We start from the raw sequence: 18,619 nt of genomic DNA, 5'->3' as shown, positions 1-18,619 counted from the left end.
ACTGAAGCTAGCTAGTTATAATTAGTTATCACCAATCAATGCATCCTGATTGAGGATAGAAAAAATTAAACATCGATTAACTTGCTTGTAGCTACTGGCCAAGTGAGTAAGTGTATTCCATTTTCCATGTAACTCTGTCCACAGCAACAATGAGCATGCATGCGAACCGAACAAAATCTGCATTTTCAGTACAACACAAATGTTAATGAGAGGAAAAACTCGAAGGAATGAATTAATTGTGTTATGCACAAAAAAATAGGAAGCTGAACCTTGAAATTATAGCTGCAAAAAAAAATGCCCCCTATTACTTATCGCATTTGCCCTGTTCAAAAGTATCAGTTATTCCATAAGTACGAGCCTTGAAATAATGGCTTTGTTTCATAATACCTTTTTGTTTAAGTAGTTCTAGGAACAGAAATCGAAACGGGTGATTAGCATATGATTAATTAAGTATTAACTATAATATATTTTATTTACGAAACATATCATTTAGAAATTCGAAAAGCGTGATCAAATTAAATGATAAAGTCACCAAGTCCAACCGTAGTATAGAGCACAGAGTTAGCTAGTATGACCAGACATTGAGAGGCAATAGATATATTGAGCCCAGTGAATAACTCCAACAGAAATATAAAGTAGCCAAGCAAATGATCCTCTAAATGTACAAATCATAACAAATATGTTAGATTAGCATAAAGTTCTAAAAGGCTGCAGCAAAATGGGGATTTGAAAAGAGAAATGGGACTGACACAATCCAAGTGAGGAGGTTTCATTCTCTAACAACCATATACAATGAGTTGCTTTATGATGGAGAGTATCAGTCGAACCATGATCTAATTGATTTAAAAATAAAATGGAAACACATTTCATGATAAGACCAACTGTAGAATATACTCTCAAAATTTAGAATTGAAAGAGCTCCCCTAAAAAATAGTTAGAAAGAGTTTGTCCCTCTTCATGTCATTTTAAAAGAAAAATGTAATTGTCATTATTTTAAGTCGAACTAACTTTCTTTTAATTATGATTTTAGATTTGTGTAGCAACCACCTGAAATGATGGCGATTGCACTGGTTATGCTAGGATTTCTACTATTATCTGGATATGTCACGGGATTATCCAATTATCTTTAGATTCATTGTGAAGGCAAAAACTACACACCAGACAATATATACAAGCGAAACATGCAATTTTTATCAATGACACTGCCACTTAAGGTCTCATCTATCCTAGATTTGTTTGCAATGATCATGGCCAATAGCACAAAAGAGGAGATATAAGCAGTTGGATGGTGTCGTGCTGATATTAGTAGTACTACAGACAATAGTTGTGTTATGTATGCAATACGGAACGTGCAAATAGTTTGAGCTTCAAAGATGGAAGCTACCATCTTTTACGACTTGTGTGGGCTTAGAATTTCTTGTCACACTATTCATTTCAATATTTCTAAAAATATAGACAAGATAGCAATACTTTGCGACCCATTTTCCTTTTAGAACCCATAATATAACTATATTGTTCTATTACTTATTTTTGCCTTGACAAGTAAGGCAACTAACTTGTCTATAAAGTTTGTCACATGAAGGAAAAATCTCATAGCAAATGGCTACAACTACACCATATATGGCCTTGCTGAGTGCTCATCTGAGGTCACAAGTTTTGAATGCCAGATTTGTTTTGAGGATCTTAACCAGGCCATAAGGGAAAAGGTGGAAGAACGTCAACAATTTGGTATAATTTTTCATGACAATCGGGCTAAATGCTTGTGCGGATTAGAGTATACTCAGTGGGGGGCCTTGGCCCTCTACATCGCGTGGGGGCAAATGCCCCTATCATTTTTATGTATACATTAACCTATTCTAACTAAGTTGTAGACTGTCGACCCCCACTCATTTTGCTTCCTGCATTTGCCCCTATCCAAAAGGAAAAAAAAACCCCAATAAGTAGGTACGGACCCTAAGGCCCCGTTAGATCTCAACATGGAGATAAATTTTGGATTCACGCAAAATGAGAAACCTTATTAGCACATGATTAATTAATTAACTATTATAAATTTAAAAAATGGATTTATTTGCTTTTTTAAATCAACTTCTAGAAACTTTTTTTTTAAAAAGCATCATTTAACAGTTTGAAAAGCATGCTAACGGAAAACGAGGAAGTTGAAATTGGAGTTGAAGAAATAGAACAGAGCCTAAGTCTTTATATGTTCAACAGTACCTTTCGCCAAAAGGCTATAAAACTAATCCACGTGATTTCTAAAGGAACTCCCATTTTTTCCTAAATAAATTTGCTCCTACTAGATAAAACAAAAACAAATCAAATCCCTACATCATTTCATATCTGGTACATATTTTTCCAATTAAAAAATTATTGGAGCACACATTAGACCAAACTCGCTCAATTTCATAGGCTTGCACAAAGACTATGGTCCATGGACAAGACGACACGGTGAAAGGCAGGTGATGCTCGCCCGCCATGGACCATGTGTCGGTAAAGGGGAAGCAAGGGGCTTGGCACTGAAGGACCAAAACCGCTGGCGAAGGGTGATTGACGGCTTCGTCATGATGGGCTGTGCGAGGCCATTTGAAGCTACAAGGAGCCCACATCGATCTTTGAAGAATATATGATGAAATGGTTTTGGTGTTGGCATCCCTTAAGACAAATAAAGGAAGATGGCATGAAGACATTCCTATTGGTATAATTATTTTCCTATTTATATTTGAGGATAGAATGCCATACTATTAAGAGGTATGCAACGTCGATGTGTTTTTGTATGTCTCGGTGCTTAAAGTGACCTATTTGAGAGAAACCCATTAACCTATCCTTTGAGTGATTTTGGACCTTCTTTTTGGTTGAGTTGGGTAATCCTCTGAGTGAGCTTTCCATAAAGTCTAAGATCGTAAAAAATGGACTTCCGATCAAAAAGTTATGGCCATTTTGCTCTCTGGTGTTTTTCAGAATGTCCAAAAATATTTTGAAAAGACCAAAAATTTTCGAAAATTCCGAAAATGGCTGCAAAACTAAGATTGTTTTCTGTTGATGCATTTCGGCACATCCAAAAAAGGAATCTTTGCCAGAAACGACTAGTTTTCAGGGGCTCTGGTATATAAACTCCTCCACCCCTCCATTAGTGATGGCTATTCTTGAGTTTGAAACATATCTATCCGAAGTCACATACCCCCTCTCTAATCCCCTAGCTAAGTGGTAGATCTTTGTGAGTGAGATTTGAGAAGAGAAGGGAGTTGGGTTGAGAAAAGGATTGGGAAGAGAAGCTAAGAGCTAGTGAGTTTCACTTCATACTTTGAGCACTCAAGTTCATACTTCGTAGCAAGCAATTCTTCGATCTCCATCTACATATGTGCCTTGTTATGTTAAACAGTAATATACTAATCAGGAATGAGAATAATTTAGTGAATTAAAAATTATACATTGAGATTATGCTTGGTGGATCTTCAGAATAACAATAGCTGTGCATTGATGAAATCAAGTTTACACACTACCAGGATACTCGCAGATCGGACACACTACAAGCAGCAACAACTGCGATCACGAAGACGAGGACCCAAGGAGGACTTGCCGGCGACCATCGAGAGTTTCAACCAAGAAATCAGAAAAGTGGAAATGGGAGGTAGTGGAACCCTACCCCTTTAGGCCTTGTTGGGTTAATCCCCATGAGGGAGGGATTGGAGGGAATTTATTCCATACCTATTATGGTGTGGAATTATTCCCCCTCAATCCCCTCCAATCCTCTTCAATCCCCTCTAAACCGAACAAGACCTTCTTTTAATCCCTCTCTCACAAGTGGACCGAGAGGATTCGGAAGGATTTATTCTACACCTATTATGGTGTGGAATTTTTTCCTCTCAATCCTCTCTGAACCCCCTTTCTCTTGCAGATTAAACGAGCCCTTATGGCGGCGATAAACTGCTGGAAATGGAGGGGAATAGGGGGCCAAACTACAGAGAAGCTATTGGGGATTTTGAGTTTGCCTAACTTGTTGATTGACTGAAAATTAAGGAGAGAAGGCGATCTACTGACCTAGATTGATTCAATGCGCAATAAATAAACTGCAAGAAGAATCGACTGAGGTTAATTGACCCACCGGTGTGCAAGGAAGAACGGAGGAACAGCACTGCCGGGCACCGGCGGCAGACAGCCATCGCCAGATTGGGTTTTCCTATTCTGTTACAGGAGAGTAGAGATGGAGAGGTTCAGGGATGAGGCGTGGAAAAGTATGTCATGTGGAGTCATTACTACCAGCGCTGAAGCAAGCTGGATGGTGCTCAACCGCATGCATAGCAAGCAACACCAATCAAGGAATAGTCCTTTGGAAAGAATCAAACAAGGAAAGAGTTAATTTAGGAGGAATAATGACATTTCCTTGTATTAAGATGGCCACGAGCCAATATAAACTATGTATCCAGCCTTGCTAAAGGCAAGCAATATCAATCAACTTTTCCTAATCTCCCTTCTTCCACCATTGGGTGTGCAGGGAAGGTTCCTGACACCTCAACCGAGTCGAGCTACAAACTGCGTAGCCGCGGCCCGGCTATCCTCGGCACCGACACGCTTGACAACTTGGTATCAGGTTCCAGGCGTTCCTCCTCCCACTCCAATCCACCATCGTCACCCACTCCATCCATCACTTCCACCATGGCTAAACCATCCACCACCGAGCTCGCCGCGCTCATCAAGGTGCTCACGGCCACCGTTGACAAGCTCCAGACTTAGGTCACCTCGCTCCAGCAGGCTGCACCTTCCGGATCCAAGTCCTCAGGCGACCACCACAACGATCGGCCTCCTCGCTTCCAGAAGATGGATTTTCCCAAATACGATAGCAAGTCCGATCCTCTCGCCTTCATCAATCGTTGTGAATCATACTTTCATCAGCAGCGCATTGCGGATGAGGAGAAGGTTTGGATGGCCTCCTAAACCCTGGAAGATGGCACGCAAATGTGGTACATTCAAGTCCAACAAGACGAAGGCACTCCTCCATGGTGTCGCTTCACCGAGCTGCTCCACCTCCGTTTTGGCCCTCCCCTATGTTCCAATCCTCTCGCACAAACTCCGTCATCGAGTACCAAGACAAGTTCGAGTCTCTCTTGCCTCGCGCAGGCACACTCACGGAGGAACAACGCATGCAAATCTTCATGGCCGGCCTTCAACCACCGCTCAGCCTCGACGTCGAGATCCATAATCCACAGACGCTCGCCTTCACCATGAGCATCGCCCGCAAGCTCGAGCTGCGCGACCAGTGCGCCGCAGCTGCCGTACCAGGGCCTCCGAACCAGTGCCAAAACTAGCGGGGCCTGCTGCCGGCGCCACCCCAGCAACTCGCCCTGCCGGCGCCTCCTCAACCACCAGTGTCAGACCCTGCCACGGTGACCGTTGAGGGCCGAATGGTCAAGCGCCTATCTCAGGCTGAGATGGAGGAACGGCGTGGCCTCGGCTTGTGCTTCAACTGCAACGACAGGTTCTCGCGTGGCCACAACCGTGTCTGCCAACGCCTCTTCCTCCTTGACTTGGCCGTGCCTGACGATGACCACGACGACGACAGCGCCCAAGAGGGGACCGGGGAGACGGAGCCACAGGTGTCGCTCCACGCGATTGCGGGCGTCCGTTGCTGCGACACTATGCAAGTCTGCATCGACCTTGGCGGCGCCGCACTCCTCGCGCTGCTCGACTCGGGTTCCACCCACAACTTCATCTCCACATTGGCTGCCAACGGCACCAAGCTTCCGCTCCTCCCTCGCGGCAAGATGCAGGTCACAGTCGCCAACGGTGAACGCGTTCCATGTCCGAGGTTGTACCGCGACACGGCCTTCACCATCGGCGCCGAAACCTTCCACGCCAACTTCTTCGCGCTGCCGCTGGCGGGCTACGATGTCGTCCTGGGCACGCAGTGGCTGGCGTCCCTTGGGTAGATCTTGTGGGATTTCGACTCACGATCCATGTCTTTTTGGCGGCACGACCACCGTGTATGTTGGCAGGGTGTTGCAGGCTCGACGGCCCCATCGCTGCAAGTCGTTGCCGGCCACGACATCATGGGAGCCCTGCTCGAGGAATTCACCACCGTCTTCGCCAAACCAATGGGCATGCCTCCACCTCGATCACGGGACCCCTACATCAACCTCGTTCGTGCTTGGCGCCAGTGGCCGTCCGCCCTTACCGCTACCCCGCTTCCCACAAGGATGAGTTGGAGCGGCAGTGTGCCGCTATGCTGACACAAGGATTGATTCGGTGCAGCACATTGGCTTTCTCCTCACCGGTTCTCCTCATCAAGAAAGATGTCGGGTCGTGGCGATGTTGCATCGACTACCGCGCCCTCAACGCCATCACGGTCAAGAATGCATACCCTATTCCAGTGGTCGACGAGTTACACGGTGCCCGCTTCTTCACGAAGCTCGACCTCTGCTCCGGATACCACCAAGTCAGGATGAATGCTGCCGACGTCACCAAGACCGCGTTCCGCACACATGACGGCCTCTACGAGTTCATGGTCATGCCGTTCGGGCTTTGCAACACCCCCACCACATTCCAAGCACTCATGAACGACGTCCTCCGGACATTCCTACGTCTCTTCGTCCTCATTTTCTTCGACGACATCCTCATATAGAGCGACTCATGGGCAGCCCACCTACGTCATGTACGCACTGTCCTCTAAGTCCTACAGCAGCACCGTCTCTTTGTCAAGTGGTCCAAGTGTGCTTTCGGCGTCTCCTCTATCAGCTATCTCGGGAACATCTTCTCCTCCGAGGGCGTCGCCATGGACCCGCCCAAGGTTCAAGCCATCTCCGACTGGCCACAGCCGCGATCGGTGCGTGTGGTACGAGGATTCCTCGGCTTGGCGGGCTACTACCGCAAGTTTGTCCAGAACTACGGCACGACCACAGCACCACTCACCGCACTGCTACACGAGGAAGGGTTTTCCTAGTCGGATAGACAGGAGCAGCCTTCACCACCCTCAAGACAGCCATCACGACCGCACCGGTGCTCGTTATGCCCCACTTCGCCAAGCCATTCGTTGTCGAGTGTGATGCTTCCACCTATGGCTTCGGTGCTGTCCTCCTCCAGGACCACCACCCCACGGCATTCTTTAGCCACACCGTCACCCTGCGACATCAATCCTTGGCGGCATACGAACAGGAATTGATCGGCCTCATCCTCGTCATCCGCTAATGGAGACCGTACCTATGGGGTCACCGGTTCCTCGTAAGAACTGACCACTTCAGTCTTAAGTTTTTGCTCGATCAACGTTTGGCCACCATCCAACAGCATCATTGGGTTGGCAAGCTTCTCGGCTTTGATTTCACAGTGGAGTACAAGGCCGGTGTCAACAATACAATGGCCGACGCCCTGTCACGACACGACACCGACGAGACCATGCTGCTGGCCATCTCTGGGCCGCGGTTCGACTTCATCGACCGTCTGTGCCAAGCCCAAGACATCGATCCGACGCTGTTGGCACTCAGGGAGGAGTTCATGGTGCACCAGCACGCCGCCCCATGGGCGTTGACCGACGGCATGGTGACATACGACGGCCACCTCTACATCCCGCCGGCCTCACCTCTTCTCCAAGAGCTCCTTGCCGCGGTACACGGCGACGGCCATGAGGGGGTGCAGCGGACTCTTCATTGACTCCGCTGCGACTTCCACTCACCCAACCTGCGCACGGTGGTCCAGGACCATGTCCGCGCATGCATCACTTGTCAGCGCTACAAGTCGGAACATCTTCACTCGGCTAGGAAACTCTTTCCACTCCTAGTGCCGATGTCCATTTGGGCAGACATCAGGCTCGACTTCATCGAGGCGCTACCCCACGTGGGCGGCAAGTCAGTCATCCTCACGGTGGTCGACCGCTTCAGCAAGTATTGCCACTTCATACCCTTGGCGCACCCATATTCGGCGGAGTCCGTGGCCCAAGCATTCTTCGGCGAGATCGTCCGCCTCCACGGAGTGCCGCAGTCTATGGTCTCGGATAGGGACCCCGTGTTCACCTCCCTATTCTGGATTGAGCTTATGCGTCTCATCGGCGCCAAGCTCCACATGACGTCGGCATTTCATCCCCACTCCGACGGACAGACCGAAGCCGTGAACAAGGTCATCGCCATGTATCTCCGCTGCCTCACCAGAGATCGTCCCTGCCAGTGGCTACGCTGGCTTCCATGGGTAGAGTACATCTACGAGACGGCTTTTCAGTCCTCGCTCAAGCAGCGGCAAGGAATGCAACAATGCACTACTCGGTAGATAGGGGAATACAACAGCACATGCACCTGCATGGGTATGCATGCCTGTAGGCTCTACAGGCGCACGGCTGTGTGGTGTTGAGTATTCGATATTTGTGAAATTATCAGATGTCCAACATGTGGCATCCTCCTAATTATACGCATAATATCGCACATCTTGAATTGTTGTTTCTTCCGTAAATAACTCCAATAAATCCCTTACCCCATATTATTGGGCTTAGCTATTAGCCCAATATTTTTAAGAGTAAATTTCACAAAACTACACGTTTTATGGTCCAAGTTGCAGAAAACCACACATATTTTGACACTTGGCACTTAAGTACATATATTTTGGTAGTGTTTCACAAAACCACACTATCAATGAATGGATCCACCCGTGAGATGACGTGGTTGTTCCATCTAAGATGAGGACGTGCCATCCTATTAATTTCGTGCGATGGCTAGTAATATGATGCCACATCCTCGTCCTGGTGAAACAAACACGTCATCTCACGGGTGAATCCATTCATTGATAGTGTGGTTTTGTAAAACTACACTAATAAAATATATGTACTTATAGTGTTAAAGTGTGTGTGGTTTTCTACAACTTGGACCATAAAATGTGTAGTTTTGTGAAATTTACTCTATTTTTAAATTCGAATCCACATCAATTTACCGTTTCCTGGGCCTTTAATGTGCTGTGTTTGTGTTGTGTTTCATCTCTAGATACATATTACACACGATTTTTCCGTCTCACGGATCGATTTGTCCATACACTGGAGTTGCTGTAAGTGCTATACTTGGATTTATAGATGGCCATAATGTCCGATGTCCGACGGCCCAGCCCACGGCACGATATTTTAGCCCGGCCCATGACCGCCGGGCCATGCATGGGCCTCCCCACCGGCACGTTGGGCCGGTCCGGCATGACTGGGCCAGCATGGCACAATGGGTCGGCAGGCCGGACCCGACACATAAACAATAGGGAGTAAAATTAGACATATTATATGTCACGGTCCAAAGAATGAGATGAAAAATAGATTTATTTTAGCTATATACGTGTCAGCCCAAAGAGAAGAGAGGGAAAATAGACTTATTTTAGCTATATATATGTCACAGCCCAAAGAGGAGATGGAAAATAGGTTTATTTTAAGAAGGCACGATGGGCCACACGTTCCTTCGGGCCGGCACTGCACGGCCTGACAGCTGATGGGTCGTGCCTAGGCTGGAGGTGCAGACCATGAGCTGGCACGGCCTAGCACGAAGTGCCGATCGGGCCGTGACGACCCGATTGCTGGTGGACCGTGCCTAGCCGTGTCTGGGCCGGGCCGTGCCAGGCGGGTCTTATAGTCATCTATACTGGGATTCGATTTCACACGCGAGGGAAACCTATTCGCGCGCATGAGGGATGTATATAGAAATATCACGTTATATATCCGATCAGTTCCCATTAAAAAAAGGTAATATATCCGATCAGTTTCCATAAAAAAATTATATATATCCGTAAAGAAAAAAGTATATACCCGTGCAGCTACATCTCGCCTTCTGTTTGGCATGGGGAAGAGAAGACGACCACAGACAACGTCGACGCATCACCGGTACTACCTCCGCCGCCGCCACGGCGGCGACCTGATCAGCGAGCTCAACGACGACGTCCTCGCGCACGTCCTCGGCCTCCTGCCCAACGCCACCGACGTGGCGCGCGCGTGCGCCGTGTCGCGGCGGTGGCGTTGCCTCCGGGCGCGCGTTCCCAGCCTGCGCTTCTCTCTATCTCATCTAATTAACCCATCAGGCGACGTGAAGCGGCAGGAGGATGTCGAACGGTTCGTCGCCTTCGTCAACCGCGTCCACGCCACGCGCCGCGCCGGCGTTGAGCAGCTCACGATCTCCATCGAGCTGCACGAGGGCTGCTGCGCCCGGGCCGTGCCGGCCGTCCACGGCGCACACGCCAACGCGTGGATTCGGTACGCCATGGAACAGCAAGGGGTGAGATCGTTCGCCCTGAAACTCGACCAGCCCAACCTGCTGCCACTGCCTGAACAGCGACGGTCCTACGACTTCGACGAAGACGCCGACGGTTTGGTCCTGGACGAGCTCCCTAGCTCGACGATGCTGGAGTCCATGGCCCACTGACCTACCTAACTCTTCCTCTCCCGGCCACCGTGGCGTTCGATTCTCTGGTGGATCTTTCACTTAACGAAATCCGGCTCGACGACGTCCACCTTCTCGGCCGCCTCCTCTCGTCGGCGTGCTGCCCGCGCCTCCAGAAGCTAGCCCTGGAGGAAATAGTCGGGTTGAAGGAGCTACGGCTCGACGCCGGCGAGCTCCTGGAGCTGTCCCTGATCTGGGACGGCGTGGGCCTGACCCTGGTGGAGCTCAACACTCCAAAGCTTCGTGTTCTTGGCATTGAATGCTACTTCATCCACCACACCACGCTGACGATGTCGGCGCCGGGGCTAGAGGAGCTGAAATCATCCTTCAACTGGGAAACTTTGGAGAGGCTCGACGTCGGCGACATAATGTCGTGCGTGCGGAGCCTCAAAAATCTGTACTTGAGCTCTGATGGGCTCCGCATCGGCTTCGGTGATGTCTCCGGACGCCTTCTCCGGCGATGCCCCGCCGTCGAATCCCTCGATGTCCACCTTGCTTGTAAGGTATCTCATGCCGATGAGGAAGGCGAGGAGGAAGAGGAAGGGGTGATTGATGACGTGATGATGATGAACGACATACCACATTTGCCTCTTGTCACATCTTTGACGGTAAATCCTTTTTCTCCCGAGGACGAGACTTTTTCTGATGTAGACGAGCATACAAAGGGACTACCTAGAGAACTGTTGACAGTTTTTTAAGGAGAAAACTTGCTCTTCCTCCTAGTTTTTTAACGAGCCAATTATAAACTGTTGACAGTTTATAATTACAATATAATTTTATATATAAGTATAATGTAACTCGTATATAAATATTAAAATAATATATGTAACACTATATCTAAATTATATAGAGATGATAATGTAGTTACAGTTCAGTTACATAGTAGTTACGATGTAGTTACAATGCAGTTACATTGTAGTTACATTGTAACTATATTGTAACTAGGATGTAACTGAAGTATAACTAAAATATAACTCATCAAACTTCTCTAAAACATGCAACAGATCAAGTGGCTAGCATGCACGCCTTCCAGGATGGAGCTCTCTAAGATATGAACGACGCTTATCTTGTGGTAAGTCCCCTCTTACTGAATTGATCTCGACGTCTATTTCGATAAACTTTTGTTAGGGTTAATTTGCATTGCTGCACACTGCAAATGTGCTAATTTAACATTACAACAATCAAACATTATGAAATTAGCACAGTTTGTCAGTTCATTAAAAAAAATTAAACATTACAAGTTTTGATATGCTAACAACTCTCGGATTTTTTTTCTCTCCTTTTAATTGTATAGGAGCAGACGAAACCAACAGATCCTGCTGGTAATCAAGCCGATTACCTCAGCGTCTCGTTACCACATCTCGTGGAAATTGGGATAAATGGCTTCCAAGGAACAAAGTGCGAAGCCAGGCTGATGGAATGGCTACATAGAAGTGCCCCAGTTGTTAACAAGATTTGCTTTTTTGAAACTTAAGACGCGGAAAGGAATATGAAGATTTGCTACCTCGAATTCCTTTCTCTGTGCTTGGTAGATGGACGGCAACCTGGACTCATCGTAACTGTGTGGGACGTTTGTGTGGACGCCGACGTCTGAAGAAGAGAGATATAATTATATCTCGTGAGTTTCCAAGATGAGAAGTAAACAAAAATGGAAGCATCATGCTTATTAAAGGAAAAAAATGTGCGTATTTACTATTGGGAAGTAATTTAACTATTTGTCACTATTAGATTTGACAACTCTCTATATGCCCCTTATCTATTCATACAAATTTGTCACTGGAGAGAGATTGCTTCTTAATTTTTTTTTCATTTTTTGCATACATGTCATGAGGACTACTCATCATCGTCTTCTTCCTCTAGCCGCCAACCTCCTACCTCTTTCTTCCTTCTCCCATGTATGGTTAAACTTCCGCAATCCAAAAAAGCTCTCACCCAACAGGCGACACCCCTGCCTTACGCCTCTTTTCAAATCTCTCTCTAGGAAAAAAAGTGGGAAAAATAGAGAGATGGATGGGAATAGGAAAAATGAAAATGTTCAAAATGCAACAGACTCATTTTTTTTAACAGTTTGGGGTGCTCCGCCTCCCACAACCAATGCCCATGATGGGCTGAACCGAGCGAAAATTAATTGAAAATGGGCCGAGCCCACCGCGCCACAAAAATGACTTAGGCACCTCGCATCGCCAAAAGTGGACAAAAACACATGGGCCAATAATGGTGGGGCAGATCTGATCAAGCGCTACAGAGTTGCACGACTGATCGCCAAAGAGCCATTTCGATACGAGTATGCAGTGCAGCGGTGAGCATGGTGTTTTAGGAGACCATGTCCCGGTCAGGCATTGTGTCGAGCACCGTTAAATTTCTCCAATCCTAAAAAGCTCTTACTGAACAGGTGGTAGTGACACCCCCAACCACCCATAGGCACAACTTGATCCGCGGTGGTGGGGAGAGCTTGTCGGTGAGGCTATCCCCCACGGGCTGTGAGGGCAGCGGAATACGTGGACGGTTGTGGCGGACCGCGGTGGGAGGTTTCACTGGTGGAGAAACCATCTTTCGTCGGTCGGCCGAATTCCACAATAGTCCCGGGTTGCAATAAAAATCGGGGCTAAAGATGATCTCTAGTCCCGGTTAAAAAGGGTAACGGGCATATTTGATCTTTAGTCCCGGTTCAAATGCTGTCAGGGCCCAACCGGGACTAAAGATCGTAACTTTAGTCCCGGTTGGTGTTACTAACCGGGGCTAAAGATTCCGGGGATCTTTAGCCCCGGTTAGTAACACCAACCGGGACTAAAGTCCCACCCCTATATATGTCTTCTTCCTCCTCTAGCTGCCCGAGCAAGCTTCAAAACATCTTCAAAAAAGAGGGGAGGTCATGCCAAAATTTCTAGTGAATTTATTTTGGTGATTATATACAAATCGGAGGTGCCTAAAAGGTTAGCAACTTCATCCTACAATGTTTTTTTTGTCATATTACATTTGGAGCTATGTTTTGCACACTTTTTTGTCTCCAAAATTTAGTTGTAAGTTGATGAGAGAGAAAATTTGTGTGGGGAAGAAAGAATATATAGAAATTTAGTTTATTTGCTAAAGAAGGTTTTATAAAATAGTTGAGAAGGAAAATATAGTGAAAGTTAATCTTAAATAATAGAAAACAAACTAAAATGAAAATTAAAAGAAGTAAAACACATTAATATTAGTTTAAAACATTAGAGATAGTAAATAAGAATTATTTGGTGTAATATTTTATAATTTTTGTATAAATAATGATATGTCATTATTGTATGACTGTTGAAAGAGTTTGTAATTATTTTATAATTATTGTATGATTGTCATTATTGTAAGAATAATTATTTGTGTATGATTTTTTTTCATGTCATGTAGATGAATCGGCAATGGATGTACACTGACCGGCGGTCCAAAGAGTTTATTGACGGCGTGTATTATTTTTTGAGAGTGGCCGAAACTAACAGGCATAAGGGTTTTATTTGTTGTCCATGCAATAAGTGCAAGAATCAGAAGGAGTATTTTGCATCCAAGACTATTCATTTCCACTTGTTTGAGTCGGGGTTCTTGCTAAGCTATAATTGTTGGACATCCCACGGAGAGCGAGGTGTTGAAATGGAAGAAGATGAAGTGGAAGACGACAATATTCCGGACTTACGTTGGATTTGAAAGAAATCAAACGGGCGAGGAGGAAAGGGATGCTGATGGTAACGACGTTGCGGATGATCTTGGTCAAATATTGTAGGACGCCAAGGAGGACTGCGAAAGTGAAAAGGGGGCCCATAAATTAGACAAGATGTTAGAGGACCACAGAACATCGTTGTACCCAGGTTGCGAGCAGGGGCACAAAAAGTTGGATACCACTCTGGAGTTCTTACAATGGAAGGCAAAAAATGGTATTAGTGACAAGGCATTTGGCGATTTATTGAAACTCGTCAAGAACATTCTTCCGGAGAGAAACAAATTGCCCGAGACAACTTACGAGGCTAAGAAGATAGTCTGCCCTCTAGGACTGGAAGTTCAAAAGATTCACACATGTCCGAATGATTGTATCCTATATGGCGGTGAGGAGTACGAGAACTTAGAAGCATGCCCTATTTGCAAAGCACTACGATACAAGATTAGACGAGACGATCCAGGAAAAGTTGATGGGCAGTTAACAAAGAAGAGAATTCCTGCTAAGGTGATGTGGTATTTCCTTATAATACCACGGCTAAGGCGTTTGTTCAGGAACAAGGGGAATGCTAGAATGATGCGATGGCACGCTGAAGAGCGTCAACAGGACTGGATGCTGAGACACCCCGCCAATGGTTTGTAGTGGCGAAACATCGACAGAAAATTTAAAGACTTTGGAAAGGACGCACGAAACATACGGTTTGCTTTGAGTACGGATGGCATGAATATCCTTTTGGAGATATGAGCAGCGGCCATAGCACTTGGTCCGTTACGATGTGTATCTACAACCTTCCCCCTGGCTATGCATGAAGAGGAAGTACATAATGATGCCGATTATTATTCAAGGCCCTAAGCAACCTGGTAACGACATCGATGTGTACCTAAAACCACTGGTCGAAGATCTTAAACTGTTGTGGAAGAAGGAAGGAGTCCCCGTCTGGGACAAGGACAAACATGAGGAGTTTAACCTACGAGCGTTGCTGTTCGTAACCATCAACGATTGGCCTGCACTTAGCAACCTATCCGGACAGTCCAGCAAGGGGTACAAGGCTTGCACTCACTGTATGGATAAAACAGAAAGTACGTATCTTAAGCACTATAGGAAGGTTGTGTACATGGGTCATCGTCGATTCCTTGCAGCAAACCACCCGGTACGGAAGAAAGGCAAGCACTTTGAACATAAGGCGGACCATCGTACGAAGCCTAAACATCGCAGCGGGAAAATAGTGTTTGCTATGGTTAAAGATCTTAAAGTAGTGTTTGGAAAGGGGCCTGGAAGCCAGCCTATAGAGAGCAAAGATGGTCACGCGGCGATGTGGAAAAAGAACTCTATATTTTGGGAGTTTCCCTATTGGGAATTCTTGGACGTCCGCCACGCAATTGACGTGACGCATCTCACTAAGAACCTTTGCGTAAACCTTCTTGGCTTCCTAGGTGTATATGGAAAGTCGAAAGATACACTGGAAGCACGTAATGTTCTGAAGCATATGGAACAACGCGGCGACCTTCACCCGGAACCAAAGGAGAAAGGAAGCCATTACTTGAGTCCAGCCAGCTACACTCTTAGCAAGGCATAGAAGGAAAGTATGTTTGAATGCTTAGAGAGTATAAAGGTATCGTCTAGATACTCCACGAATATCAAGCGAATAATAAGCACGAAGGAGAAGAAGTTCACAAACCTAAAGTCTCATGACTGTCACGTGTTGATGACACAACTGCTACCAGTTGTAATAAGGGGTATCCTTCTAGACAATGTCCGGGCAACAATAACAAAACTATGTGCATTCATGAATGCAATTTCGCAGAAGGTCATCGATCCGGATATATTAGAAGCCCTTCAGAATGATGTGGTGCAATTCCACCTTCATTTTTTAATATAATGACGCATCTGCTTTGTCACCTTGTCAAAGAGATCAGTATTCTCGGGCCTATGTACCTACAGAACATGTTTTCTTTCGAGAGGTACATGGGTGTTTTGAAGAAGTATGTTCGTAGCCGTGCTCGTCCAGAGGCAAGCTTCGCTAAGGGGTATGGAACAGAGGAGGTCATCGAATTTTGCGTAGAATTTATTGAAGACCTTCGTCCAATTGGGGTACCTGAATCGCGCCATGAAGGGAGACTACGGGGAAAGGGAACTCTCGGAAGGAAAGCAATAATGACGGTAGACAACAATTTATTCCGTAAAGCCTATTTCACAGTTCTGCAACAATCTTCATTGGTAGCTCCTTACATCGAGGAGCACTTGGCTCTAGTTCGGGCCAGAAACATCGGTCAGTCCGATGCATGGATTACACGGCATCACATTGATACTTTCCCCGCGTTGCTACGACAACATCTCATGGGTAACGAGACGATCAACCAACAACTGGTCTTCCTGGCAAGGGGACCATCTGGGTCGATCGCGACATTCCAGGGATATGAGATCAATGGGTACACATTCTACACGAGAGCCCAAGACATGAAGAGCACGAACCAAAACAGCGCTGTTCGTATCGATGCCATGGGACACGATGGAACAACTGGCATGTATTACGGTGCCATTGAGGACATATGGGAGCTTGAGTATGGTCCTCTCAAGGTCCCTCTGTTCCGGTGCCAATGGGTTAGGTTGACTGGTGGAGGCGTAATGATTGATGACAGTGGGATGACAACGGTTGACCTTAACAAGGTTGGATACTCGGACGAACCTTTTGTCCTTGCCAATGATGTAACGCAAGTCTTTTACGTGAAGGACATGTCAAGCAAAGGAAAGAAGGGCAGAGGGCCTGACGAGCCGAAGCGTCACGTGGTTCTCTCAGGCAAAAGAAAAATCGTCGGAGTTGAGGACAAGACTGACGAGGATTACGATCAGTTTGATGGGCAACCCCCTTTCACGGTGACGATTGACCCTAGCATCCTCCTATCAAATGAAGACACCCCTTACTCACGTAGCGATCACAAGGAGGAAACAATAGTGAGGAGAAAGTACGTGCGGTCAACCGTCACCGCCGATGTATTGCCGTAATTATTGTGTACACGATGTAAACTATTTTGGATGTATTGATTATCCATATAAATCAATTTTTGTATGGCATATGTTAACTACGTACGATTATTAGAGGTTTTAACAATTTTAAATCATGTAATTGCTAGTTATATGCGATAATTAGAATTTTTAAAAGTCTTAAATCATGCAGGTGGCATTTACATATGATACTTAGAGTTTTTAACAATTTTAAATCATGTATATGCTAGTTATGTGCCATAATTAGAATTTTTAAAAGTTTTAAGTCATGCATGTGGCATTTACATATGTTACTTAGAGTTTTTAACAGTTTTAAATCATGCATATGCTAGTTATATGCGATAATTAGGATTTTTAAAAGTTTTAAATCATGCTTGTGGCATTTACATATGTTAATTAGAATTTTTAACAATTAATTTAATATCATTCATATGCTAATTATATATGATTATTCAAATTTTTATTAATTTTAAATCATGCATGTCGTATGTATTTACATATGTTAATTAGAGTTTTTAACAATTAATTTAATATCATTCATATGCTAATTATATAAGATTATTAGAATTTTTATTAATTTTAAATGATGCATGTCGTATGTATATACATATGTTAATTACAATTTTTAACAATTTAATATCATTCATATGCTAAGTATATATGATTATTAGAATTTTTATTAATTTTAAATCATATATTTGCTTATTACGTTTTATCGACTTAATTTACTACAGACAACAATAATTTTTCGAAGTAATTGTCATTAATTTTTCGACTTTAAATAATTTTAATGCATTATTTTCTATTTTAGAAACACATATGTAATGGAAATTAATATTCAGTCCGCTTATCAGTAGTCCCGGTTCCTAACCTTAACCGAGTTTAAAAAGAATTTGGAAATAGCAGGAAAATATCTTTAGTCCCGATTGATGAGAACAACCCGGAGTAAAGATATCTTTATTCCCGGTTGTTGAGAACAACCGGGCCTCTTATCTTTAGTCCCGGTTGTTCTCAACAACCGGGAGTAAAGATATTTTTATCTTTACTCCCGGTTGTTCTCATCAACCGGGACTAAAGATCTAGGGGTATATATATTCCCGATACGCGCCCTCATCTTCTCCACCAACACTTAGAAGTTTTTTCCCCGATCGATCTCTCTCGGCTTCTCCTTCGCCGCCACTGCCTAGGGCATCCCCGCACCGACGCCGCCGTCGTATCTCGCCGTCGTCTCGTGCGCGTCGTCGTCGCCACCTCCGTCGCCGCCTCCCCCTCTCTCTCTCTCTCTTCGATCTCGATCTCTCTCTCTCTCCCGAAACCGCCGCCGGCCGCCTCGTTGCCGACGCCACCGCCTACGTCGTCATGGCCGAACACGACTCCGCCGCGCCGACGATGCCGACCCCGACCTTGATGCGGCTGGCACCGGCGACGCTGTCGCCCTCGCAGTGCCGACGAAGCCGCGCCACAACGCCGCGGCGGCACGACACGCTGGGACGCCACGACGCCGCCGCGGCATGGCACCGCCGCGCCGCCACGCCGCCGCCGCGCAACGCCGCCGCCACGCCGC

The 18,619-nt window shown here is 45.9% G+C and overlaps 1 protein-coding gene and 1 pseudogene across 1 annotated transcript; both read left to right on the top strand.

Annotated features, from left to right (window-relative positions):
- The first annotated feature begins 4,198 nt into the window (after positions 1-4,198).
- On the top strand, positions 4,199-6,113 carry LOC136351531 (uncharacterized; annotated as a pseudogene).
- A 3,663-nt stretch (positions 6,114-9,776) lies between these two features.
- Positions 9,777-17,102, top strand: LOC136351631 (uncharacterized). Its single transcript, XM_066303845.1, has 5 exons — positions 9,777-10,299; positions 10,341-10,981; positions 14,122-14,686; positions 14,898-15,521; positions 15,962-17,102. The coding sequence occupies exons 1-5, from the start codon at positions 9,777-9,779 to the stop codon at positions 17,053-17,055; spliced, it is 3,447 nt and encodes a 1,148-aa protein (XP_066159942.1). The 3' UTR covers positions 17,056-17,102.
- The last annotated feature ends 1,517 nt before the right edge of the window (positions 17,103-18,619 follow it).

This window comes from Oryza sativa, chromosome 8 (genome assembly GCF_034140825.1).
Source record: "Oryza sativa Japonica Group chromosome 8, ASM3414082v1".
Lineage (NCBI taxonomy): Eukaryota > Viridiplantae > Streptophyta > Magnoliopsida > Poales > Poaceae > Oryza > Oryza sativa.
This window is presented reverse-complemented; position numbering and strand designations above follow the sequence as displayed.